Here is a 27,982-nt window from a genome sequence, read left to right as displayed (position 1 = left end):
TTGTGGCGCCTGGATAATGGAGATTGGTACCCTGGCGTTGCTCTCGCCAAGAGCTTTCCTATGAGCCCTTGATTGTGAAAATCAAGTGAAGGACACTAAAGTTAGGACATGAAAAAGTTGAAAATTGTACTGACATTTTGTAATTCTGGTGCTGACTGTGCTAGTAATCCGTCCATAAAGGGTAGAAATTCATAAAATACCAACTCCCTTTCTCTTACAATTTCGGAATTGCTGTGAGGCTTTAGCAGTAGAAGCCATGTACATAGTTATACGTGTAGAGCAGGACTTAGCATAACCACACAAATCCACGACAGTAAGAGTACATCACTTATGTACTACTCTGCATCATCTGCATAACTATACAGAGTGTCCAGTGAGACAAGATTGAACTGAGACACAAAGAGTTCTGGGAATTTTATCTTGCCACGTTTCCACACTGAGATATGAAAAATTAATATTTTCAGTCGTCAGTAAGTCCCAATCCATTCACATACCTAATGTGAAATAATTTAAAAATGAAACAAAAATCAAGGAAGAATCAAGTAAAGGCCGCAAAGTACAATGCCCGGTAAAAGTGGAGAGTGGGGTACTAAAACCCTTCACACCTAATGTGAAAATTTATAGTAAAACAAGGAAGGGCTCATGAGCGATGAGCGCAAAGTACAGCAGCAGGTGAAAGGGGAAGGTGGGGGTATCGAAATGTGAAACCGAGAATACGGACTAATATAAGCTCTGGCTGAACCAAGTCTAACTTACTGTAGAACTAGAAATGTTCGTAGACTTCAGTGTTGAAAAATATAATCCTAGGTAAGGTATCTTGAAACTCGAAAGTTTGTAGGAGATTCCCAATCACGGTTTGGAATTGGCATGTAAACTTGTGACTCAAATTATATTTTAATGGGATTTGAACCACAAGTTTCAACTGCGCAACAATCTACACAGATAAGGAGATCCTCTAATCCATGCTAGCATTCCTGTCATTCTCACCGGACCCCTGTTCTCTACCAATCGTTCATCACTGCGACCTCCTATCCGTACACTGAGCAACTCTTCAGCAAGGCGTCGACTGCCAAGACCCGTCAGTCATGTGCTAAGCGGCTCGACCATATACTTGTCAAACGTTTCATCCTAATCGTCATCCGATTCGTCCCAGTTGTATGTGTTCTCCATGGCCATATGCTCGAAGTGTCAATGGGTACCAGCCGACTCTCTGTCTGTCCAACTGGGCTGTCAAGAGTGTCCAGAAAGTACGTAAATGAGTGCTTCGGGGACCAAGTAACTCTACCAGATGGACAATGTTGTGTAAGCGTTGTTGGCTTTTTCACAGTCACATATCGGGCATCCAGAAACTCCTGTAAGGTCATATGACTGAACAATCCAAAACCTGTCGGTGTTCCCAGATAGTGTTATTGGCCAGCATGAGCAGGCCTGGTGGTTTCGCCCCTCTGCCGATAGCGTGCGTACTCAGATCAGAATACGTGAACACCACTAGCGGCTGTTTCTTGTTCAACATGTTGAACTCCAGTCTGCCAAGATCAAGGATGAAGTATCGGAAGTCAGTTGGAATTGCACTCCAATCCTTGTACGACTCGCCAGAATGACGCTCCGCTACTTGGACGATCATCATGTCGAAGGTATCAGAGGCGCAGCGGGAAGTAGGAAAAAATACTACAGGAATTATTAGTTTACAGGGCTTCTTAGCAAGTGGGACATAGAAAAATAGAACATGAAATCAAGTAGAAGGAAGCATTGGTAGGTAATGATGTAAACACGAATCCTGCACGAATCAACATGTCAACATATTATAGAATGGTGCAGGAGTCCCTTCATCTTATTCTTCTTGGCCAGGAGCCAAGCATGGCTGCTCATCAATAAGTATATCTCATAATGGAATCAATCCACTCCAGTGTGCTACCCGTAGATCAGCTTCACCCATTCTTGGGCGACCATTCAAGACGAGCAGTTATCGCCAGCTCAACTTAGGCATTGTGCCTACACCATTTTAGATTACATTCATGTACTTGTCAGATGTACGCTGCTGCAGCTGCTTGCAAAAGCTGCATTATAATGTGAGCTGCAAAACGGGTTTTCATCAAGTCCTGTGCACCGCCACAGTAGAAAGTTGAACATTTGAAGCCTACGATATTGTAAAAATAAAAGGCACTCTAAATTGCTAAGTTTCTCATCAGTTTGCACTTCTCCTGGTTCGGGAAGTGGAATTTGGGCTGGCTGCACGACAGCCGTGTCTTTCTTATTGCACGGCCAGAGAGCCATGGCTGTGTTTGCGTGTGCACACGTCACAACCTGCAGCGAATGGTGCAGGTCGCTATTGCCTTGCAGGCAACAGGGGGTGCGTGTACACACATTGCAACTGCAGCGAAGACTCGTGCCTTTCACCGCGGCCTTGAAGGCGACACAGGGGTTATCTTGGCTGCAAGAGCTCGGCCTGCAGCATGCCACACAGCAGCAGTACAGAGCTGCTGTCTAGCCATCTGGATCCTGTGATCCAGCAGATATGGCCGTGTCACCTCTGTCAGCCTAGCAGCCAGCCCTGGAAGCATAATAGAAGCCAGTAAACAACACAACAGTTCTTAGTAAGCCGTTTGTCCTCCATGCAAGGCATATTAGACTCGCCCCACCAGTTGCCGAAAGGACGTCCAAACAACGTTTACAATTCTTGTTCGTTTCTCGTGATTACAGCGATAGATGTTCAAGCCGGGCTTCAATAGAAACAGCTGCTTACAACCGCCCGATACACGTATACATGCTACACCAGAGTAAGTACCCAGCGCCTTGTTCACACAGCCGTATACATCCATACATCCATACATCCACACATCCACACAGCCATACATCCACACATCCACACATCCACACATCCACACAGCCATGCATCCACACATCCACACAGCCATACATCCACACTGTAGTACACCGAGTTATGACCGTTGCAACCAGGATTAGTGATTACACATACCGTCGGGGGGTTCACATTCATCAAGTGAACGGCGCCGTTTTGTCGTCATCGCCGTCCTTCGCGAGCGGCGACGCCAGGCTGCCTAGCTTGCTTGGCCGCGACATGAACGGCGGTGTGGACTGCTGCTGCTCTTGGGAGAACGCCTGCGAGATGGTGGACAGGTCAGCCTTGCGTGCAGCCGGCACACCGTGACGATAGTACTCTGAGCGGAGCATGCGTTCGGCGTCTGCATGGCAGCAAGTACAGTGGTGCAAGTACAGAAAGTAAACGCCGGGAAGGAGAGGTTCAGCAATACACACAGGGACTTACGCGTCATTAAGTTACGACCTCACCTGTTCATTATTACATAAGAACCACCAACAGCACTGGTCAGAGAGTCGACCTCGTGAATAAACAGCGCTGGCTGATACGCAGCCTAGCACCACATAATTAAATACTATTCAGTGGACTCAAACGCGGTGCTACTTTACTTCAGTCATGAGGTCAAATTTCTTTGGCCAGAATTTAGGGGTGTCATCTAGCAGTAGGGTGGCCCATGCTACCAGTAATTAGAGCTAGTATTCGGGTAGCAGTGTGCTCCTGAGAACCCGAAAGGGTAGTTGGAGTACGGTGTTTTTGCAACGGTGCATGTAAAAAGCGCAGCTCTGTGCTTACTGTACACTTTCACCCAATCGCTCAAGTGCGCACTCACTGTGCAAACTATGCCAAAAATACCCGATATGGTACCTATGCTACCCGGATAGAAATAACCGAACTCGTTACCCGGCCAAACCCCTACCCGTTGCAGCCCTACCAGAATTGCAGTAGCATGTAAGTCAGACTACTATCTAAAATGTCGACCTGTCTCCTTGGTGCTGTGTTTGTGGTTACGGTACAATACGCACATACTGTGCAAGACTAAACTTGAATGCTACAGCAGGCTCGCACCGCATGCTACACTGACAGAGTGGTGACCTTAAGTTATATTCACAGTGGACTATACTGCTCAAGGTATCACTCACGGTCTCGCAGCTTGCGCACAAAGTCATTCTGGTCAGGCGTCAGGACAGTGCAGACGGCGTTGAACAGGTCCCAGAACGTCTTCTGCTCCGCGCCGGCCCAGAAGTCAATGAAACCTTGCACCGCCGCTTGCTTCCTTTCCCGCAGCGACACTAGCAGGCCGTGGCTCAGGCAGTCCTGACTTTCTTGTGCCAGCTCTTCGGTTCGCAACGACAGCATTCGTACTAGCGGGATTCTGAATTCATTAACAAACTGCCCCCGCGGCTGGCTCTCTAGTTCTAGGAAAAACAGCAACCGTGAGAGACCATGCAGCCGTTTATTAGTGGATCAATGGTGAGCCAATGATATAATTTGACTAAAAAGTAAATGGACACATGGATCAAATAAAAGAAGAAAAAACCTTTGTAATGGGTACTTGTCAGCAACAATGGACGAGCCAATATTGCGTTCACAGCCGGCACAGTCTAAGCCAACCCGGAGCACCCACACACACAACACACTGCTCATCCGGCTAACTCTCACAGACTATCTCAACAGAGGACCAACAAGGAATTCAATACTGATAACTCCTCCTCGGTGACAGCTGTTTCCATCATCATACATCCTGTCACGGAAGGTTACTAAAAAGGACTTTCCTAATGCGAGCAGCATATTCAAGACAGAGTCAAATTTAACAGAGCTGGAATTATGGAGGAGAAACCTGGTTAATCGGTTTCTTATTGAAGGAGGCAAGCCGATCGCATCACGAGACAAGGCATGCGGAGATTTCACTGAAGAAAGGTGAATCCGGCACTGTTATCCGACTTAAAACAAGAATAAAACTAACTAATTTACTTACCTGGCTTGAGAACATGCCGTACTTCATCATTGCAATATCGTGATTCGTCAGTAGTTGCCTCGAGCAGCAGGCTATTGCCTGGTGTAACTTTCCACATTTCATCTGCTGACAGATCAGTTCCAAATGATGACCTTGGCTGGCCTACACAAATACAGACACATATAGGTGACTTCGATACTTCAGCAGCAGCAGCAGCGACAACAATGGCAGAAGCAGTAGCAGCAGCAGCAGCAGCAACAACAATGGAAGAAGAAGCAGCAGAAGCAGCAGTGGCAGCGACAACAATAGTAGAAGAAGGAGCAGCTGCACCACCACCACCACCAGCAGCACTAGCAGCAGTGTGAAGCATCATCAGTTCACCGTAACATTCACTTGGTGACAAGTCATCAGCGCCCATTTCATAGTGAGCTTCTGCTGGAGCCTCCTGATTCCGGCAATGTAGCATACCTGGGCGAAGAGGAGTGCTTTCTGATCGAGTGGTGTCTGTATCTTGGTAGGTATACTCTGCACTGCTGACTGAAGCTCCTGCAGTTGAAGGTGGCAAAGAAAAAACCCCGCCAGACACTAGGAATGAAGCCTCCGTGACAGTGTCAGAGAAAGTGTTGTACACTGTCTAGTTATTCACTTTCTGCTCCCAGCCCTGTGCCATCTGCACACTTAGACAATTGAGGAGATATTTACATTCGAAAGACTATAATTGACAAGTAGACGGCGAAGACACAACTGGACACGACAAACTGGAGACGAAGACTGCTTTCCACACAACAGCAACACGCGCATTCACCAACACCACGTACACATGACGTATACAAAATAACGTACTACAGCAAGAGGTACACATCTACATGACTAGCAGTACATACCATACACAGGGCCTGCTTGTGAACGATCTGCCCTGCCCCGGTGCCTGCTCACAATGGGAGTCGGCAGTTGTTGATCGTCCGAAACGCCTGCAGAGGCAGGTGATGGTGGCGGCGGTGTTGATACACTGCTAGGGTTGATAAGTTCCCGCACATCTGCACGCATGGAGCAGAGCAGCACACAAGCAACAGACAGGATAACCGACTTTCCCCAAGCAATAGGGCTTGAAAGTGATACGTCACAGCATAGCAACAATTTCAAAAATTCAAAAACTGGATCCACTTGGATCCAGTTTTTGTATGGATCCAAGCACATTTCAAGCGGTCTTACCCACAGCATGGTGATGTAGCCAGTGAAACTGACTGATTTGGCTACTGGGGGCGGGGTTACAACTGGTGGCAAAATAAAAGTCACACCTGCATGCGACATGAGTGGGTTGCTATGCACCCACATACTTAGGCAATAGCAAAGTCACACCTTAGTGGATCCAAAATTAGAAATCTGATGTCAACTTACTACTCCCTGGCCGTTTTGACGTCATCACTTTCAAGCCCTATCCAGGCCAGACGAAATCATTACTCGCACCATGGAATAGCAGCACCTTGCCATAGTTATTAGGGCTCAAACGGTCACGATTTTACCCCTAACGGTTAACTGCTAAGCTAACGGTCGGTTTAACGGTTATAACCTATAAGCCACGGCAATCCTGCGGACTCTTTTTTAACCGTATATTTGACTATACTCATTCAAAAAATGTACCCTATTCAGTACAACGCACACATGTACATTCTCTTGTATGCTCATTCATACATACTCTCACACCAAAAGACCAGATATGACCGAGTTGACAGCCCAGAAATTGCGTACGCGTGCGACAGGCTGCGAAAGTGCATACTTTGCAACGACCTGATACTGTACTTGAAAAATTGACTGAAAAGTTACTGCGTAACCGTTATCTTTATCGGTTAACCGTTAATTCTTCGTAACCGGTCTGCAACCGGCTAATCGGACTAACCGTTTGAGCCCTAATAGTTCTGCAGTCAGCTAGCTCCGACTCTTAGAACACTAGCACAGCTCACGCCGGTGTCAGAAGTAACACTCCCTAGACAGTCATCTTGTCAGATCTGCAGGTCTTAGAAGTTATTCGTCAGATTTGGACCCAAATTGTCTTCCCTCTCTATCCAGACTAAGGACTAGAAAAAGCTTCAGGTTCTTTAGAAGTACTTGTAAACATTCCAAATTCGCCACAAGCATGTTCGTTGCCTTGTCTTCAGGTGGATTCAGGCAGAAGAAGAAACCAGCAGTCAGCATCATCATCCCCCCCCCCCCTCAATATACACATTTCACCAGCTTATACTGCTCACCGTGCCGGGGTCTGTTTGGCCGGGAACCAAGTACAGGCAAGTCACCATCGCTTTCCGAGTTGGCATCTTCATTCGCCAATAGGCCAGCTCGCTCCCTTTCTCCCCATTCTTTTTGTGCTTCAAATGGTTTCGGGGGTCTTTGTTTTTTCTTCAAGATGCATTTAACTAGCAGGATGGTGAGCGCGGCAGCACCAACGGCAGCACCAACGGCAGCACCTGCAATTTCAGCGATCTTCTTCCCGAGAGCCGCTGGTGGGTTGGGACCGCGTGTGTCAGCCTGAAAGAAGTAGTCAACGGACCCATAGTCATTGGTAGCGGTGCCCTTGTACCAGCCTTGGCAGCTGCAGAGTATTGCAGAAGACGCACACGCACACGTACACACACGCGTGCACGCACACACACACACATACACACATGCATACATACACACACACACACACACACACACACCTCAGACCTCAGACATGCCCATCGCGGAAGCGATGATAGCGAACAGCTATGTGAGACATAGCAACTTGTGCTGGGATTACACCATTCAACAGCTTGCAAGGCTGATGAATTGACCGCCACTATTTTCTAGCCTGGTATCCACCACACAGCTGATTGAAGTGGCTTTTTCTGGCCAGTTGAATCCCTATTTTTCATTTTTTTTTTACACACACGCCACACCACATACTCCGGCATACACTGGCTGTTGGTAACCACCCAGGAGAATGAAAGAAGAGCTAGGAGAATGAGAAAGAGAAGAAAGACACACGCACACACACATACACACACGCACGCATACCATTGGACGCCCATCGCCGGAGGCGATGATAGCGATGCTATAGCAGAAGCCATAGCAACTTGTGCTGGGATTGCACCATTCAACATCTTGCAAGGCTGAAGAATTGACCGCCACTATTCAGCCTGGTCTACACCACACAGCTATAAGTGGCTTTTTCTGGCCAGTGAATCCCTACTTTTTTGGTCTTTTTTTTCCCGCACACACATCACACCACATACTCCGGCATGCACTGGCTGTTGGTAACCACGCAGGAGAATGAAAGAAAAGTCAGGAAGAGTCTGAGAAAGAGAAGAAAGACGTGTGTGACCATATTTGTCGGGAATCGCACACACACACACACACACACACACACACACACACACACACACACACACACACACACACACACACACACACACACACACTCACACACACACACACACACACACACACACACACATACACACACGCACACACACACACACACACACACACACACACACACACACACACTTATCGGAATATCCGACACTTGGGCTGGGTGGCATAATACCTCACACTCCATCGCACGGCTTCACGACAGATGGCACTATCGACTCACCGATCCTGCTGCTTCAGTGATAAACTCGGGCTGACACTGCTCACTATGCAGGACATTCTGTCCTTGTCTGTCAGTTCCGACTGGTACGTGTTCACCGCAACCCACTTGTAGTGCACCTCTGGATAGACCCTTGGGTCGAGCGGGATGGCAACAGGGTACCTGGCTGATGCATTGCGAGGAGTCTGTTGCGTGGTGCTGGCGTCCTTCTTCAGGAAGGGGGCGGCTGAAAGTACGATACAGACACCAGAACAACATTGTGAAAAAACCATATGGCACACGCTCACGCTATATAAAGTGTCCAATGTGAATCACTTTTAATTATTGGAATGGCACATTAATTAAGAGTGTCCTCGATAACTTTGTTCCTTGTTTAGATCGCCATAATACTCCAATTTCAGAAATTTTTCGGTGGTTGATATTTTCGGTTTGAGGGCAAAAGGCCAGGTTAGGCGAACAGAAATTTTAGGTACAGAGAAGCAGTTCCCTATTGGATTATGTGTGTTAGTGTTTATTCGGTGTATTGAAGTTTTAGGTATGAAACAGATGCACCGAAAGTTCCGAAAGTAAAAGTACACCGACAATTTGTGAAATTACAGTACTTGAATTTGCACGTGTGCTGCTAGCTGCCCAGGTAGTTAGGCTCAGGTATGCATGGCTGAGGATATTGTCTGTTATGTCCTCGGCACTCTATTCACACTCGGCATGCATGGTCTCTCAAGCACCAGGCACAGTAAGACACTCCGGTTTCTTTACATGATTAGTTAGACCGGAAGCAAAAGAGCACGAAGAGTGCGCATGCTCTATCTAGAATCATCGCATGCACACACACACACACAGATGTAGATCAAGCACACATCATAATATTATGACTCAGCATGCAGCACATGTATACAACATGGTCAACCGGTAAAAAAGTTTACGAAGCATCGCGTTCTTACTGTTGACTTGTATGAAGATGGTGTGAAGCAGCTGACCGAACAGAAAACAAGAGTAGTTTACAGTGTCTGCCGGTGTAGCATCGACGATATTGATGGGCATATAGCTGCCCTTATCCGCATAGGCAATTCCATTGTGCTCCCAAGTGACATGCCCGTCATCTTCCGGTGTGGTGCCAAGGCAGAACCCAGTGGTGCTAAAGTCGCAGCCAACGCACAAGTCAATGTGTCCTCGCGTTTCTTGGCTGGATGCAGGAGTACAAGCTGGCGGGCAGACGGAAAACGGAAAACAACAGGTCGCGGTCAACAAATATTAACGCGGGGAGAGCAACAACGACATGCACCATTCTATCGACGACTCATAGGTCACTGAATGAAGACACACCTGACAGAGTGTGACTCTCCTATATCAAGCAAAGGGGGGATCAGCCTTGATTGAATCAGGACACCATTAGGTCCATCACAAGCCGGTCTGCAGTATAATGACCAGCCCATTCATGTGTGGTGAACGAACAGACACAGTAAAACTAGAGTTTGCTAGCATTCAAGCATTGGCCTCAAGTAACCTTCCACTGGCACCAACGCTAGAGTTTCAATTTTCTCAGCAGTGACCTATGATTCAGTGTTGTAACTTCTTGGCAACTTCCGAGCAAGGCAAAGTGTTTCCATCACTTGTCCAGATATTCAACGACCTTAATTCCGAATCACCCTCTGCAAGATCATAGAGATACTGCCCAGAGGAATTATTCCCCGTCCCTTGTACAGACTGTAAGCATATTTAAAAAACTATAGCGTTTGCAATAAAGGTACTCTCAGGCCCTTGCGCAACCGCTTGCGTGCAGCCGCAGTAGGACCAAGGCAGTGGAGTCAGCAACGTTGCCGGCAGCCAGCAGTGCTACTTAACTTTGCCGGCAGCCAGCAGTGCTACTTACAGTACTGGCACTGCTTGCCATGCGTCTGCTGATGTGACAGCGCATCACACTGGCAGTACTTCTCCCCTGTCCCCACCAGCTGTTGGCAGGCGCCATGCCGATGGCAATACTCGGGGTCGCAATTCACGGTTTTCTCCGCTGCACAGGTATCAGCATTGCAAAACACACATTACAGGCCGGAATGCATCATGTAAGGTGATGTACAGCACCGTGTAGTTTTGTAAGAAAGTGAAGTCGTACCGATACATACATAATTACAATACAGGCTGAGGTATTGATTCCATACGTAGTAGCATCAGTACATTGCACATGTATGACACCTTGCCCAACACCAACACTCTTCTTACAGTGTTTTCAAACATTTCTTCCTTGCCAACCTATCAAACAAGGGAGGAATTTCGTTGTGGCGTTACCAACATCCCAGAAGCGTTATTCATTCATTTCAAGATTTTACGGAGTGTTTGCGGAGACAAATAACCATTCTCTGTGACTCGCATGACACTTCAATCGGCAGGATTGAAACTGAAAGTCAACGAAGGAAGACAACACTTGCATTGCTTACGTGTTGCGATGATGGTTGCATTTACAGTGGCAAAGTCTTCAATGGTACCAATGGTTATCTGGTAGAGACCAGTGTCAGTGGTGCCAGCACTTTCCCAGATTAGTTCAATTGTCTGCATACAGTCATCACCTGTAGACGTCACCAGCTTGGCATTATGATCTTCCGGCCTGAACTCTGAGCCATTGCACTGGACAGAAGCCTGGAAGCTAGCACTCACGTGAGCGTTAACTGTTATTTTAAGGTGATCGCGTCCGGGCACGAACGTGTCACCCGGTGACACAGTTATATCAACATCCCTAATGTACGCCGAACACTGGGTCGCTTGCTCTGGACAGGAAGACAGAACAAGTCACGACTTAGCCCAGATCTTGCACAGAATACATACAGAGTACGAGGAGCCTTCGCCGAAAGCAGGTACTTACGACTTTCCATCGCCCTTACCACTGCAAGAACTGTGGGCTTCTTCGCAATCGTTTGTCAAGCAGATTTGAACCGCACTGGTGCTCTACATAGGCAGCAGATCTAAAGCACAAACGGACGCTAGGATCGTAAATAGCTTGAACAGTTGACGAAGGGCAACTGGGAAAGTCTGTCCATCGCTGTCACGGTAACTATCTGCACCGCTCCCCACATGAAAGCAGCATGTAGGCAAGCAGCTGCCTGCGATAACATTTGACTGCGAATTCAAGACGCCAGAGGATATCAAGGAAGTAGCCTGCACTGGCCCAACTAACCATGTATCGGTGGGGCTGCACTAGCATAGGTTGACTCTCAGCCCAATCATTGGACAAGGGCATTGGTGTTTCGGACCGCAACTGCGGAAATATGGAAATATGCTGCACAATCCGCTTGACTAGGGTCTGGACTAGGGTCTGTAATAGTTGGGGCTGCATGTACATCACAGTGTACTAGCAACAAATCCCACTATTCGGCTATGTTTCGGCCTGGGTTGGGCACAGGATCTGTAGAGTGGTGGCGGTACCTCTGTCAGGCTCTCTCTCCATGCCGTGTCCATTACGAAGAAAGATACAGTAATCGAGCGAGCAAACGGTAAATCTATCTACTGACAGCAAGCTACTCGAGTCCATGCACGGTGCTCCGATACAGGAATACTTCAGTACAATCTACAAGTACAGGGGACATACAAATCTGTATGCTATAGCCGGGGTACTGTACATGCAAGGTTAAATGACTGCAAAGGGATGTACAGGGTAGGCAAAGACACAATTTATAGTAAATTTATACCCAATGCAAAGAGAAGCACGTGTTCTATCCAGTGTACTGGAATCCTTCACTGTTCACTGTCCTTACTTCGTGTGTCAATAAGCCACTTATGAGATTGTGTGTGGTTGACACCATTGATAGTATTAGTCGCTGTGCACATCACACAGCCATAACAATACGGCAGCAGCACGACTTCGCTCTGGTTTGTTCGGTGATAGTAGCACGGGTCCATTGACTCGCACATCTCCTGGAGGTCGATTGGATCATCCGTCTGATGAGGGTCTCTCGGGCACGATGCGTTACACGTATGGCACACATCATCGCACGCATACGGCCCGGATTCGCATTGCTTAAAGGTGAAGGTTGCCGCGGGTTTGGCTTCGAACGGACACGTTAATACTGAATCAGGCTTGATGTCTTGATTCATGTTAATGTATGTAGGCGGGTCTGTAAATGGGGCATGTACACACAGAGACAGATCATTCCAGCCTTTTAAAATAATACAGTTTGTACTCGCGAAGCTTCCCTATCATGTCTCATCTTAGATAAGATTGAGCTTCCCAAGTTGGGTGGTTGCTGGTTTGCGTTATCGAATTGTGGTTAGACCGCACTGTCCCGTGGCAATGGTCTTACGGTATTTAATATCGATGTACATTTTCACTGAAGAGAAGAATTGTTTCAGTAATAGGCTAATAGCAGCGTCAGAGGACCTTTAGCAGGGTGCTATACTCTTCTCGACCTGAAGTCAGACACACTATGCCTGCAGACTACAGCATAAAGCTATATGCAAGCCTTGCTATTAATGAGATGTGATGGGGGCATACGCGTATCACAAAGCGGAGGACACATTGCATTAAAATATTAATTCGTGTTCCTGACTGCAATGAGAGACAGGTTGGTCTTGCAACTAACTTATACAGACCAAGCTGACCACCTGTCATGTACAACTGTCATGTGTATGCAACCACGATACCGGAAGTACGATGGTTGCAAGTAAAATCCAACCCCTGTATTTACGGAAACCAGTGGAACAACAGAATGTCAAGTCCTAGCGAGTGCTACGAGTAGCCATACCACGCAGCCGAAGTTGAAAATCACCTTTTTGTATCCTGTCTCTGCTCTTGTTGTTGTATTGCTTGCACGCACAGTGTTGCACGGTACTCTCCAGGTGCACTGGTGTTAGGTAGGGTATGCATACCACTAGTAAGTATGATTACACATGTGCTGCTGTTAGATGGGGTATGTATACTACTAGTATGCCTACACGATCCACGCTTGCGCTGCGTGGATGCACGCACTATCCACGCCTTGAGGTCGATGTGGGCACGCAATGTGTTGATACAGCGGAGAGTACCTTGTCAAGTGTCGGATTTCACTTGGTAAAACAACATCATGTCGTACGCAAGGTCAGCTCCACATGGGACATGCTGAGAAAGTTTGTCGTACAAGACTCGTTGCATGCCTTCGCAGACTACGTCGTATCCATAAGCATCTGTGTAAGCGCTTACGGTAGAAAATCCGTGCTAACGAGGTGTACAATCATGTACGTCTTACCCGAGTAAGTACTGCATGCGTTTCACTGCGCCAGCATGTCAAACACAACACATCACTTCCTCCGGAAACCAAAACTTCGTGATTTTTTCACTACTTTTCGCTGCTGTTATTTCGCTCTCTCTCTCTCTGGTTCTATCAGCCTGAAACACTGACATGACATTTCGGAATCGTAGGAAAGCATGATTCATATTTTGGAGAGCCGACAGTCGTCGCAGGGCAAGAGTTTTGACACTGCAAACAAAGCAAAGCGAACATGTTTTTCATGTTTCGTCCACCAGGCCCAATGGGAAGAAAAGCACTGCGCTCACTGCTCGTCGTGGCTATTTTTTAGTTCAGAGCTTGACAGAGCAGGACAATGGCACCGAGGAGCAAGAAGAGTAGAAAATGAATAGCAATAGCAGCTAGCGTTTTTAAATCTCCTCCATCCCCGAAACGCCTGTCTGCATGCGAACAGGTCGGCAAGATGTCAAAACTCAAAACGCAGAGATGTGACAATCGTCACTTCGCGCAGCAGAGCAAGATGAACAAGTTCAAAATAAAAGTCGTTCAGCCACTGCAGAGCCCAGACCTCAACGTGGATGGTCTCGTCTTTTCTAGTAGCCTCGGCGATGTGTCCTTGGTCGCAAAGGAGAAGGCGAGATCTGATCGCGGCAGTCGGGAAGTGCTGGCACAACTTTGATATCCCTCAGAGGAAATTCGAAATGTTTGGCGTTGCCTGTGTTTGTTGTTCCGTGGCATCCGAGAGAGGAGGCGGTAATGAGTACTAGTGTTGCAGCGCTACCGTGGTCTCTGCCGAGATGTTGGAGAAGGCATTCAGGTAACAGCGAAGACAATCAGAGACGCGGAGAAGCTTCTCCGTGACATACGACATCGCGTGGATCGACCTGCCACTTGGAACGGTTTCAGCGGTGATCAGTCGAGCGATGGCGACCCAGACTGAGACTCTACTCCCACTAATCGATCCTGTAGATATTGTAGATATGTCGATTGAATGTGTTGAAGTGTTTCTCTTCCAAAAGAACACTTTTGTTGAGCACAGTAACTCCTTGAAAATTCATGTCAAAAAGTCACGAATTTTTTGTTTCCGGAGGAAGTACTGACTTTGGGAATCCATAGTGACTGTATCCAGTCGATGGCAAACGGCAACTGGCAGCCATCCACAACATGTCACACGCTTCTGCAAGTGTACACATCCTATATGGACAGTTACCGATGCCAACAGGTGTTTTCTTATGCACTTGGCCACTGCTGAATATCCCCACAGCTGGAGAGCACATGCTGCAGTAACGTTTAAGACATGCTCCAACTAGTAATACTTACAGTCTACTGTGAGGTCCAGGCGTCCGTGCAGTTCTGAACTCTCGTGTATAATGTTAGTACCGACAACACATGATCCCACTCGACACTCTACGGTTCCGCCAAAGTTCTTCGGCACGCCGTCTACCACTAAGACGCTGTCGAATCCAGACTGCAAGCATCGCTGAAGGGTATCATGAAAAAAGTATAGCTTAGTCGAGTTGCTATCATCGATGGATGCATCTGGGCACGCATATGTTAATGTTGCATTCCACATGACGATGCGTGAATCCATTGGGGGATCCTTGACGAATCTGGCCGCTGTAGCTGCACAATTCGTCGTCCCCATATATTGAAGGAGATGTATCCAAATGACTACCCCAAGCTTATATAGCTTATCTGCAAGGCAATAACAGAATAGTAAGCAAGGCATCACGATCTATACAATGTACATACTGTATTCAAGTCACCCTCCAGGGGCGTCGCACACAGTACGGTCACTACGGTATTGACCGTACCACTATTTGCCCCAAGTACCCCGTAATCCCTAAAATGCACTGATTTGGGCTCTAAATTTCCAAAGTTTTCGGCGCAGCCATCCCTCCTCCACGAGTACATAGTACTTCAGATGGCTGACCGTACCACACTAAAATACCTTCCGACGCCCCTGCCCTCTCCGACATAACATATTATAACTACAAGAAATTACAACTGAGAAGAAGCTGGGAGGCTTCCTGCAGTTTCATAGTAAATTCAATTGGGTGAACCCACGCCTAGCGCCTGATCTGTATTATCCCGCCTCCCTGCCTTGCGCTTGACTCGTACTGTGCTACGGTCCAACGCAACATCATCATTGTCATCAATGCAGGCCAGCTTTACACCTGGCTTTTTGGGGGGTTTTCCCGCCTCCCCGTTAGCAGAATAGATCGCGCGCTTCGGGCGGAACAGGTACATATTTACACCGCCCGTTTGCAACCTTAGGGACATCATTGACTACCTGAAGAAGGCCATTGGCCGAAACGTTGTATATAATGGAATGGTTCGGAAATTTTCAGAGTATTGGGTGGGTTCACCCAATTGGATTTACTAAGAAATTACAAGTACTGTAAATGCTCCAAAATTATTGACAATTCATCGATGGCGATGGCAGACTTGAGTGCATGAAACAATGCTGTCTGAGCACTGCATATTCTTATGCATCATGGGAAGCTAATGACTGTGGAAGCATACCTACTTCCTCTTACTAATACAGCCAGCACGCAAGGGAAGTGTCTATAGAGGTTATGCGAAAGGATCACGTGCAGGCGGCGTGTAGGCGGCCAAAGCGGCCGCGCTCCGCAGGGGTGGCAAAAGAGATGAAAAGTTCAAAAGAAGTACATGTGCCTGGAATAATTTCACGAAGGAAATTTCCTGTATCGCTGTTACGTTCCTCTTCTGTTCTTTACAAAGGACTATTGTACGAACGCTGAATCAGTGGCCATGACTTCTCCCAAGTTTTCAAAAGTGTATGACGAGTTAGATGACTCCAGCAAATGCCGGTACCGTGAAAAGCTCGAGCGCGTTTCACCAGACTCGAGTGATCCTTACCTGCCCAGAAGTATTTTTTTAGAGGAAGATAAATTTCCACTTGTGGACTATCCCGATATTTACAATTTCTTGGTCAACGCGCCCAGCCCCTACACCAAGGAGCAGCTCAAGGCCTACAAGAGCTTGGAAGGCTACAAATACCTTGTCAGTGGCTGGGTCGGCGATGTTCGTGCGTTTCCAGCGTCCGAATCTGACACATGTGACAGCAAGTTTGTCATCGCCAAAGTCCGCCATTCCCAGTCAGTTTCCGGCACCCATCTGCAACCCTGGATTGCTGCGCAAAACGACGGTAGCGTGATTTGTGCACACTGCACCTGCATGGCTGGTCTTGGTGAGTCTTGTTCTCACGTTGCTGCACTGTTGTTCAGCCTGTATTCTAGAACGCAGCTGATTCAGAACACAGGAAGCACTTCATTGCCGTGCCAATGGTCAACTCCTTCAATGAAGGAGGTGGAGTATGCCAGGATTCGTGACATAAACTTCACTGCACCCGACACTAAACAGCATGGGAGCAAGCGCCGTAGGTCGGAGGAGAAGGTCCCTGCTGATATTAAGCAACCCTCCAGTGCTGAGCTGGGTGAAATATATGGAAATTTATGTCAAGCCGGTAAACCGTCATTGCTCTCCCTTGTTCCCGAGTTCTGCGATAGGTACGTACCTTCCAAGCCGGAGGGATATCCACCCATTTTGGATTTATTGTACGAACCAGACATGCTGGATGCTAGTTTTGGGGACCTGCTCGTTCGTTGCGAGGCAGTATTTCCAGCGGTCTGTGTTTCAGAGGAGGAAGCACGCGCTGTGGAACAGGCTACGCGGAACCAGGCAGATTCCAAGGCCTGGTTTGAATTTCGCGCCGGCCGGATCACAGCTTCAAAGTTGAAGTCTGCTGTTCGTACGGATATTAGCCAGCCCTCTGCGTCCTTAGTCCGCTCTGTGTGTTACCCTGAGGCACACAAGTTTCGTAGCAAAGCCACACAATGGGGATGTGATCACGAGCAGAAGGCAATTGACAACTATAGTGAACATGCCAGTGCAACACATCAGAAGGTTGAAGTACTGCCCAGTGGCTTTGTAATTCATCCGGACTATCCATATCTTGGCGCTACTCCCGACTCCCTTGTGCAGTGCTCCTGCTGTGGCAACGGCGTGGTGGAAGTGAAGTGCCCGTACGGGTGCCGAGACAGTAGCCTGCATGATGCTGCCGATTCAGGGAAGTTCTGTCTAGTAAAGTCCGGCGGAGCACTCCATCTTAAGCAAGACCACATGTACTACTACCAAGTACAGCTACAGATGCTGGTGTGTAAGGTGCAGTACTGTGACTTTGTTGTGTGGAATGAAGGTCAGCTGTTTGTGGAGCGTATCTGTGCAGACACAGATTTCATCCGTGAAGCGGTAGCAGGTGCCAAGAAATTCTTCCAGTGTGCTGTTCTCCCAGAGCTTGTTGGGAAATGGTTCACTAAGACGTTCTCCACTCTTCCTGCCGATGCGTCTTCAGCGGCTACATCAGCCTCGGAACCACTTGGTGCTGCCAGTACAACATCTACTGCGGATCAAGAACGCCCTCCGGAGTTTTGCTACTGCAAGTCTGTGAAGGCTGGCGAGGTACTGCGATGTTCCAACAACGATTGCAGTATTCGTTTGTTCCACATGGCTTGTTTGCAGCTGAAGAGTAAGCCAAAGCGCAAGAACTGGACCTGCCCGGAGTGTCGCAAGATTAAATCTGCCACTAAATAATGATATGCATGTACAATTACAGTGGTAGCGACTTCGGCGACAAGTTTATAGGAATGTTGGTCGCTAAGTACAACGTTCGTCAGCCTACTCAAGCTCAACTGCATGAGGGGTGAATTCCCCGAAACACTGTGTATTGAGCAGGGAGTGGTGCTTTCTTGCAGGTTTGCCGGAAGGAGGGCTCGAGGGACTTCTTCTCTGCTCTAGATGGCAGTTGTGAGTCAGTCAAGTGTCTGGATGGAAGTCGTGAGTTTGTCAAGTTTCTGAATGGCAGTCGTGAGTCAGTCAAATGTCCAGTCAAGGCGGCAGAAAAGCTCGACCTCTAGTATGGGGTGCAACCAACTTTCCATGTACATAGTCATTTTTGTCGTAGCATTTGTAAATCCAAGTCTCAAGCATTTGAGAAGTGATCCTGCTATTCTGGTATTTCTAGAGTTGCATTTTCAACTTGTTCTGCTGTGCCTTCCACGGTACTTGCTGTTGCACTTGCCACGTGTGTGCATACAATCGGTGGCTGGGCTTTCACAACGATTTCCGTTACCTTTCTTGTATTTCTTTGCTTGCATGTATCTCTGAAGGACCATAATGCTGATTCGTATTTGTGGGTCCCAGGACATGCGTGAAGACCACTCACTGCTTATGCATGTGAACAGAGGAACTCCATCATTACACATCAAACACTTCGCTCTTTACGTCTCTTCCGGGTGATGTTGGCATAAGTTGAGTTGTTCTTTGGTGCTGGGCATACTACATAAAATTATTCTGATGGTACATCGCGCACTACCCAGCACCCTAAGTTGGGTTTCAGGGCTATTCATAATTATTATATTGTGTTGTCCCTATTTGGACCAGGAGTCATTATATTGATGCAACAAGAAACGGAGGCATGTCGTGAGTGATGATAGAAGCCAGTATTATTACTATTATTATAAGTCTGTTGGCGTTGCCATGACCAAGCAAGCTTGGCTAGCCAGACAAAAGAAACTAGAAACAAGCGAGGTCAATGAGGTGAACACATGCGCATGCAACTGCAGAATAGGTAAAACAGAAATATAATTGCCGGTATATCCAGACAGTCCAAAAAGCACAAAGGGTTAATAATAAATTTGAATAATAATATAATAATAATATAGCAATCATTACAGCTGACAAAGCGGCATGATGTAATTTACTCGAAAGGTACGACGGACTCACAACAGTTGCACAGAGCACAGCAGACGGTGACAACCTTGTCAATGAATGCACATGATGTAGCTTTATCGTCATGCATGAGGAAAGCAATGGGCAAAGTGCCAGAGAGGATCGTGTATTTCTGGCGAAGCATTCCAATCACTCGCTCCACATGGATACGGACGCGTGACACTTGTCGAGCACTGTCCAATTTCAGCCTGGAGAGTTGCTTCTTCCCCTTCGTAAATGGGGGCATCACCAACTCTGCGCAGAACATGCCAACGCTGTCTTCAACAGTGAAACCACGGTCAGCCAGCACCTGGTCACCCGGATTTAGGTGACTAAGCAGACCGCAGTGCTCTGTGATGAACTTGTCTGAGGCTCTCCCGCCCCATGCATGCGAAATAAATGTAATGACACCTTGTGGCGCTACGCCAATCAAAAACTTTGCAGTGTTATGGCTTTTATAGTGAGAGTACGTTTGAGCTCTTGCCATCAGATCAGAAGGTCGTTCACAAAAAACTTCAAAGCAGTCAATAATTATAGCAATAAAAACTGCTTTATGGCAGTTTTCTAAAAAAAGTTATTGTGTTTTAGTCCATGGACCCCGTCTAAAAAGTAAGAAATTAACGAAATGTGATAGCCGAAAATTAAAATTTCACACAAAACCTCACAATAATCACAACACTTGAAATGCTGCTTTCAACACGAAACTTGTACTGCACCAACAATTGGCAACATGCATGCATAGGAAAGAGGATCACGAGGAGAAAAGGTCTTTTATTACGGTACATGTAGCTTTTCATTCTGTGTGTGATTATTGTGAGGTTTTGTGTGAAATTTTAATTTTCGGCTATCACATTTCGTTAATTTCTTACTTTTTAGACGGGGTCCATGGACTAAAACACAATAACTTTTTTTAGAAAACTGCCATAAAGCAGTTTTTATTGCTATAATTTCTTTTGTTTTTTCTGTCACCAATTAATGGAATGCCCTATAATGCTATATAGCTATATCAAGAGTACATAAACCGTTTATGTACTCTTGCCTATATCAATATGGAAATGATGGCCTTCACATCAATACCGTATTATACGCGCATGATGTGCAAGCCTTTTCTTGCAGAAAATGGCACTAGCATAATGCATGTTCTTCGGCGGGGAAACATGTGAGTCGTGGTCTGGTGGTGGTGATACTTTTTTTATACGGAGGTCATTCTGTGCATGTTGCAACTTGCTGTTGCAGAATTTCATGACTCTGTCATAAAATTGTCTTGCCTTTCAGATTTATTTGAGAAATGTAGCCAGGTGCGTGTCACATATGTTTTTGTTCATTCTGTGTTCATAAAGGTTTATAATCATGGGTTATCGTGATAAGGTCATCCTGCATCATATTGCACTGAAATGGTAATTCTGTTGATGCCGATACAACTTTTGGAAGTAGTTCAATGACTTCAAACTGTTAGTCCACGATTTTCTAAAACAACACAGCAAAGGAGGAACAATAAACATGTATTAAAATGTAAACGAATACATTGCTGAGTCCAAAACCTCGTTCCAACAACTACACTGATCCTGAGGAGAAAAGGGGCAAGGCTATGGTTGGAGGTACTGAGAGATAAACAAGGCACTCCACAATAATAAAATCTGACACATCTTTTGGTGAGTATGAATGATATCCAGTCGAACCTCTTTAGGACGAACACGAAGGGACCGATGGTATTTATTCTGTGAGCTTAACCGTTTTTATAACCAGATAAAACAATAATATTATATCTCCAATAGACATACGAATAGATTTCTTCTACAGCGAAAGATTCTAAGCCACACCGACTCATTGACTCGTCTCGTATGAAACAATTGAGTCACTAGAGAGATTCTGCAAAACGAAAATGCGTACAAACTTTCGCTCTACATCATGAAGTGCGAAACTTCGCACCTTTGGACGCGAAACTTGCAGGGAACGCGAAATGAACTGTCGTAGGAAAAAGAAAAAAAATTTCGTGAGATCGGGTCATGGCGTACGTGCACTTGGCCCGCGCAAACTACGAAACTATGCAGAACGCAAAGTTCGTGCAAAAATTCGCACACACACACTTTCGCAAGGACTGTCGCGAAACTTCGTTCGAATTTTCGTTTTGCAGAACCTCTCTACTGAACCTTTCTTTAGCAATATGACGGCAACTGAAACAGCAACAGAGAAAGTACGATACATGTACTCCACATTCTTACAGGTACTAACTACAAACAGATTGAAGATCGTAATTCTTGCTTTGGAGGCATGAAACTTTATATGGGGCAGTGCAATCTCGGCGGTACTCACAAATCAAACAGCCCAGACTTGAGTAAACAAATCCAATCATACAAGTACGAGATTTTCACGAGACGAGACTGCACCCATTGGCTTGTTTCGTATGAAACAAACAAGTTACTGAACCTCTCCACAATAGAGATTTCCCCTGATATGCGAATTTATTTTGCAAACTCGGTCAATTGGTACTTGAACCTTTCCCTCCAGATTGGGAACTGCCAACGATAGTATGCCACTGACCAGTGCCTTACTTGTAACGTACCAATGTACAATGAATATGAGTATTTCGACAACACATCTAACATAAGCCTTACCGTCAAGAAGTTGAACTCGCGTTCTTCGCACACTGTAGACAAGGGCAAAGAGATGAAAATGGATCTAAATCCGAATAAAATCAGCACACGTTTCCGTAAATGAAAGGTGAACATAATCAAATGAATCGAAGGAAACCGGTCTACTAAGAGATCACCTGTCATCGAGTATTCCGTAAAAGGAGGCCTCGCAGCTCGGCAGCAGAAAAGCAAAATTTAGAAAAGAGATCCTGTCAACTTTTCCATTATTTTCTGCATTCCGCCCCCAAATCAGCACACTTTTCCTAAATGAAAGAGTCAACACAAGCAAATGAATCAAAGGCAACTGGTCAACTCACCTGTCATTGAGTAATATTCCGCGAAAGGAGGTCTCAGCAGCGCCGAAACGAAATAAGCCAGGCCATGAGACGAAATATCCGAAACAGCTCATGCAAGAAGCAGTTCCAAAGAAGGAAGTTCCTCGCGCATGCACATCCGAACACGGATCCGCGGACTGCATGCATGCACTGAACACAATGTCTGCCGTGCACGTGCACAGCACACGGCTACCACGCGTTGGTAGATCTAATACCGATCGGCCGAGCACCTTACGTAGAGACTTACGTAGCCTAAGTGAAATACCGAGCACCTTACGTAGAAACTTACGTAGCATAGCGATGTCGTTTTTTCTGCCATGTGAACACAATAATAGAAAAGCTGACAGGATCGCTTTTCTAAATGACAGCACAGCCCGGGAAATGCTTACGAAATTCAAGTGGCAGAGTTTTGCGTAGTTCGTCCCTTTCCGGCCATTTGACAAGTGGTCCCAGCATCACATGCATCACCCGGATCCAGCGCTGGAAAATCCGGCACACGGTCGACTGGTGAATGCCGAATCTGTACGCCAAGTCTTGGTCCCGACAATTCAGCCGAAGCTTCATGAGAACAATCAAGAACTGCTGGAAGAGAGAGAGAGCGTGTGGCGGTGGTGCTGTGGAACTCTCTTCCTCACGTGTTCAAATATGCCCATCATGGTCCCAAAAGACTGCAAACCAGTGTAGAAGAGCACCTTCGCGTTGTCTTTCTCAAACGACTCGATTGACAAGGTGTCACCTTGTCCTGGAGCGTGTGGCATCCGTTTGCTTTCCAGGACCAAACAGTTGTTTGTCTCCTCCAGCCGCGTCAAGTGCTCCATATCCATGTCAGTCTGCGATGAGACACTGGAGACTGCTACAGGATCAGACTCTACCTCTGCACCATAGGCACCAGGCAAATCTGCCATTGCCTCTGTGAAGTCATTCCCGGAGGCGTCCACTTTCACTGGTGTCTGCGTCTTGCTCTCCTCGAACGTCAGCTTCCGCTTCGCTCGGCGTTCATATGCCACCAAATCCCTCTCCGCTTTACGCTTTACAGGAGTCCTGACATGTTCAAAAAGTTTCGGAACGTAAGCGGGAGATAGTGGATCGTTGCTCTTCTCTGCGCCTACGAAATGGTCTGAACAGATCCTGCTACTGTCAGTTGGCTTCCAATTCTCTCGTCTCATAGCCGCAACCCATAGTTTGCGCCGCTCGTCCGCTACAGGAAACTTGTAAAACTTCACAGCCGTTCCAGGATCGGCACGATTGCTACATCCGACGGCTGCACAACTCTTCGGCATGTTGAAGGCTAAAAACTTCAGCAAGCGAGACACCAGCGGAAATAAAGTGAGGAACGATATGTCGACAACCAACAACAAATTTTACTTTTCCTCTCAAAGACTAGTAAAAAATAGTTCAAGCAGAAACGACTTCATTTTGCCACCCCTGCCACTCGCAGCCGCCTTGGCGCTCCTCGTGACGTCATTCGCATAACCTCTATTCCAACCACAATTTTTACACAGCCCAGAAAAATAATGTTTTGAGCTACCTGTAAGCCGCAGAGATGAACAGGGAAGGAGCATTTCACAGCAGCTGAGCAGGCCTTGCACTTGACAACGGATCAACACGTACACCCTTGAAGTAACATTCCAATCTCGTCTAGAGTTCCTCCAGTGCAACCATACTTTGGATCTAAGTATACTGCATGCCATCATGAAGTTCATGATGGATGAATGAACAACATTTACTGTACAGTCATAGTCATACAGTGTATAGATCCTGGACTCTTCATCATTTCCGTGTCGACAAAAACAAGGCTAATTATTTTCTAGAAAGTTTTAGAAGTAGGTCACACCAGGCTGATCGGAGGATCTGGTGGTTGGACTAAGCGATAGTTGTTTCCACCAAGATTACAAACATACCCGAATACCGGCACGGAGCAGAACCAAATGTGAAGCATGGGTCCAGTATTACCAGGAAGGCCACGTGGTGTCTCGACTGCAAGACATGCACTCGGCAAGACATTGCGTGGCGCGCCCTGATCTCATTCAACGAGTTACGTGAGGAAAATACAATGCCAAACGGTTCGCACGCGTTACACTCTGAAAAATTGTGGCCTGGCAGATGTCTGCCGAACCCACTCTTACTCTTCTCAACACCACGCTCTACAGATGTAATGCACTGCTCCCTGGTCAGGGTAAAACACAGTGCGATTCTGTAATCTTAAAGTTTGCCATTTTCTAATGCGAATGTGGCGCTAAACAGGCTTCCTGTCGTTCTGGCCCTTGTCAAAGAGTAGTAATGCCCGACTAATGAACACCTCAAATCCAAAGCAACGCTATTTTTAGTGAGACACAATGACTTACTTCTTCTATCGCCTCGGAGGAGATGTATATCCAAGAAAGAAGACATCCTAGATCTTCATAAGCCTTTCCCTCGCATATGTAGTATCACAGCGGGAAAGCAGCGAAGGTGCAAAGCCGTGTTACGAACGACGGGTTACTTACAATAATTAGCTCGCTTGAAGAAACTGGTTATCGCATTCCACACAACAATCTAGTATAGCTAGCCCCGCGTCGCAGATCAACACGTGGGCTAGCTGGAGACTCTACAAGTACTATAGTAGTAGTCGGGAGGATGCGGGATTTTGTACCGGCGGACTCTCACATGCGAAGCGAGCGCTCTACCACTAGTCACTATCGGCACAAAGCTACAACTAACTATCTTCTCTCATTAATTATCATGGTTTGGCACACCTTTTGTTTCGGCCTAACTCAACTCACTCGTCTCCTCACTGGCACTGCACAGCTCTCAGTTCCAGAAAAGAAACGTGCTGCTCACACGAGTCACGGCCCCAGTACAGCACTACATGTATACAGTCAGTAGCTTGTAGATCTACACCATGCAGGAGGGCTTCATGATTCAGCGGTACGCGGTTCAGTCCAGGTACTCAAACGCTATAAACGGGACCACCATATGCCGCGCTAGCGCGCGCTCGCGATTCCCCCGCCAACCCAACCGTCATGCACTCGATCAAGTACTCGTGCAAAGACTGTCACACAACTACCGCAGATTGAGTAACTGTATAAATAAAAATTATGAATGTTTAGGGAAGGGGGGGGGGGGGGGGGGCGGCCCGGGATGAGTGGCACATGGTGAACATAAAGAGAAACGAGAAGAAAATGATCAACAGAAAAGAAGAAAACGTAAGCTGAACCTGGGCAAATAAGTAGCTGGTGAGAGGCTAAACGTTCCCATGGCCCAATGTTGTCAAAGAAAATTGCACGATATCTGTCAAAACAAACTGGATCATGTCGCAAGGCGAGGACATGCACATGATGCAGATCTACCAAAATTAGAATACATGTGTCTTGTTTGATTCATTGCTGTGTAATATTAATTTTGTATTCGTCTACCACGTAGATGTCTAGACTACGGGCTGGTTTACCTGGTAGATCTACTGGTAGTGCCTAGTCTGTAGTCAGTACTATGTAGTAACTTCACTACATCACTCATCATCACTTATGATTCAGACCAGACCAGTCAGACCCGTACACTTGGTCGAGTGTTTTCTTGTAAATCCTGTTGTAACGAAACGTGTGCAATCTTACTCTGATCTGATCGTCCGAAGAATCCAGATAACATAAACAGTGAACACTGCGTACTGATGATTGCTGGCATTCAACGACCTGATGTTTAGCTGCATCATGTCTCGAATGACCAAACCAACAGCCTTCCTTTATAGTTATTAATATTATCGAGTTTGGAAGGTTCTCAACTCATCTACTTCGAAGTACTAGTAGTATGACTACAATGTACAGGCATGTACTGATGTAGTAGTTACTAACTTACGAGAGAGGGGATTCTCCGGAAGGCGACTTGCGGTAGCCCTGGCCTTGGCGCCTATAGTAATGCCAATGGCGGATTATGCTCGAAAAAACAATGGCAGATTCCGCCCGAAAAGCAGCGAAATTGGCAGAACCATACAAACCTGCAGGATTAAACCCGCACCAGTCTTTTCCGCCCTGTATTTCCAAAGGCAATTTGAAGTCCTGCCTCGACGTATTCCTCTCCAACGTACCAGAAAAAGACCTGTCTGTCAGACTGTCACATCGTATCCCCCTATCGGAGCGTCAGATACTAACTGGTCTCGTCATGGTCCTGTATTACAGTCGGCATTCTTTGTTGCCGCGGGACTTAGCTTGTGCACATTTTTGCTGCGCTCACCTTCCCCTCTTCGGTCCTACGTAACCATATGCCGGCCATGAACGGGGAAGGCTGTTGGTTTTCGCACTGGGGATGTGTTGGAGCTACATTGTACATGTACGTGTACATGTAGGTCTCGGGTCGCTGAATGTCTCAGTAGCCTGTCAGTTTTGTGCCCTATTATCATGGTTACAGTCGTGGATAGTTGCTGCATAACTCGTTCTCATGTGTTTCTTCTCTTTTTTTTACATTTTATTACTGGCTCAGTATCCGAGTTTAAATAATAATAATAATAATTTTGAAAAGGATTGGGAGAATTTCAAATTCAAAGGATCAATTGGGGGAAGTGAACTGCCTGAAAAGAGAAAAAACCGCCAGACCCACCAGGACTTTTTTTTCTCTTTTCAGGCAGTTCACTTCCCCAATTGATCCTTTGAATAATAATAATAATAAGAAGAAGAAGAAGAAAGGTTTGCTCCCCACACCGGAGCTCGCGCTATTCCGCCGACTTTACTTGACACTTGACTGACTCACGACTGCCATCCAGAGCACACGAGAAGTCCATCGAACCTTCGACTCGGCAAACCTTTCTTGCAGGTTTGCCGAGTCGAAGGTTCGATGGACTTCTCGTGTGCTCTGGATGGCAGTCGTGAGTCAGTCAAGTGTCAAGTAAAGTCGGCGGAATAGCGCGAGCTCCGGTGTGGGGAGCAAACCTTTCTTACAAATCATCGCCGAAGTCGCAACCACTACTTCGTAATAATAATAATAATAATAATAATAATTTGCTGGGATGACGACTACACCATAGCTCAGTGGTTAGAGCATCGCTGGCTTCAAGCGAGGGTCCCTGGTTCGAGTCCTGGTGGTGACAGTCAATTTTTTCTTCAGATTTTTCCCCTTTTGTCTCTTTCCCTCAAACCAGTTTATATTTTATGACTTGGGGCTCCCCGCGTGCTAGTTTGTACGTGAAGTGTGTGGGTTACAGTGAGGGCTGCGTCCCACCCGCCTGTGTGGATTCACAGGAAGTGTGAGTTACGAATTCTGAAGAAAATGTTGAACGGCCTCTGCTGGGATGACGACTACACCATAGCTCAGTGGTTAGAGCATCGCTGGCTTCAAGCGAGGGTCCCTGGTTCGAGTCCTGGTGGTGACAGTCAATTTTTTCTTCAGATTTTTCCCGTTTGTCTCTTTCCCTCAAACCAGTTTATATTTTATGACTTGGGGCTCCCCGCGTGCTAGTTTGTACGTGAAGTGTGTGGGTTACAGTGAGGGCTGCGTCCCACCCGCCTGTGTGGATTCACAGGAAGTGTGAGTTACGAATTCTGAAGAAAATGTTGAACGGCCTCTGCTGGGATGACGACTACACCATAGCTCAGTGGTTAGAGCATCGCTGGCTTCAAGCGAGGGTCCCTGGTTCGAGTCC

At 46.8% G+C, this 27,982-nt stretch overlaps 1 protein-coding gene across 1 annotated transcript; it reads right to left on the bottom strand.

The window, feature by feature from the left end:
• Window positions 1-399: 399 nt before the first annotated feature.
• On the bottom strand, window positions 400-24,982 carry LOC135822225 (uncharacterized). The gene is made up of 14 exons (XM_065334946.1): window positions 24,720-24,982; window positions 14,934-15,308; window positions 12,147-12,506; window positions 10,836-11,162; window positions 10,274-10,411; window positions 9,345-9,605; window positions 8,407-8,629; window positions 7,040-7,380; window positions 5,678-5,830; window positions 5,262-5,339; window positions 4,815-4,955; window positions 3,979-4,254; window positions 2,978-3,203; window positions 400-2,551 (listed from the first exon to the last, which is right to left on the bottom strand). The coding sequence occupies exons 1-13, from the start codon at window positions 24,763-24,765 to the stop codon at window positions 2,998-3,000; spliced, it is 2,925 nt and encodes a 974-aa protein (XP_065191018.1). The 5' UTR covers window positions 24,766-24,982; the 3' UTR covers window positions 400-2,551; window positions 2,978-2,997.
• Window positions 24,983-27,982: the final 3,000 nt, after the last annotated feature.

Source organism: Sycon ciliatum, chromosome 8 (assembly GCF_964019385.1).
Source record: "Sycon ciliatum chromosome 8, ocSycCili1.1, whole genome shotgun sequence".
NCBI classification, from domain to species: Eukaryota; Metazoa; Porifera; class Calcarea; order Leucosolenida; family Sycettidae; genus Sycon; species Sycon ciliatum.
Note: the sequence above shows the minus strand (reverse complement) of the source record. Positions and strands in the feature narration are given on the sequence as shown.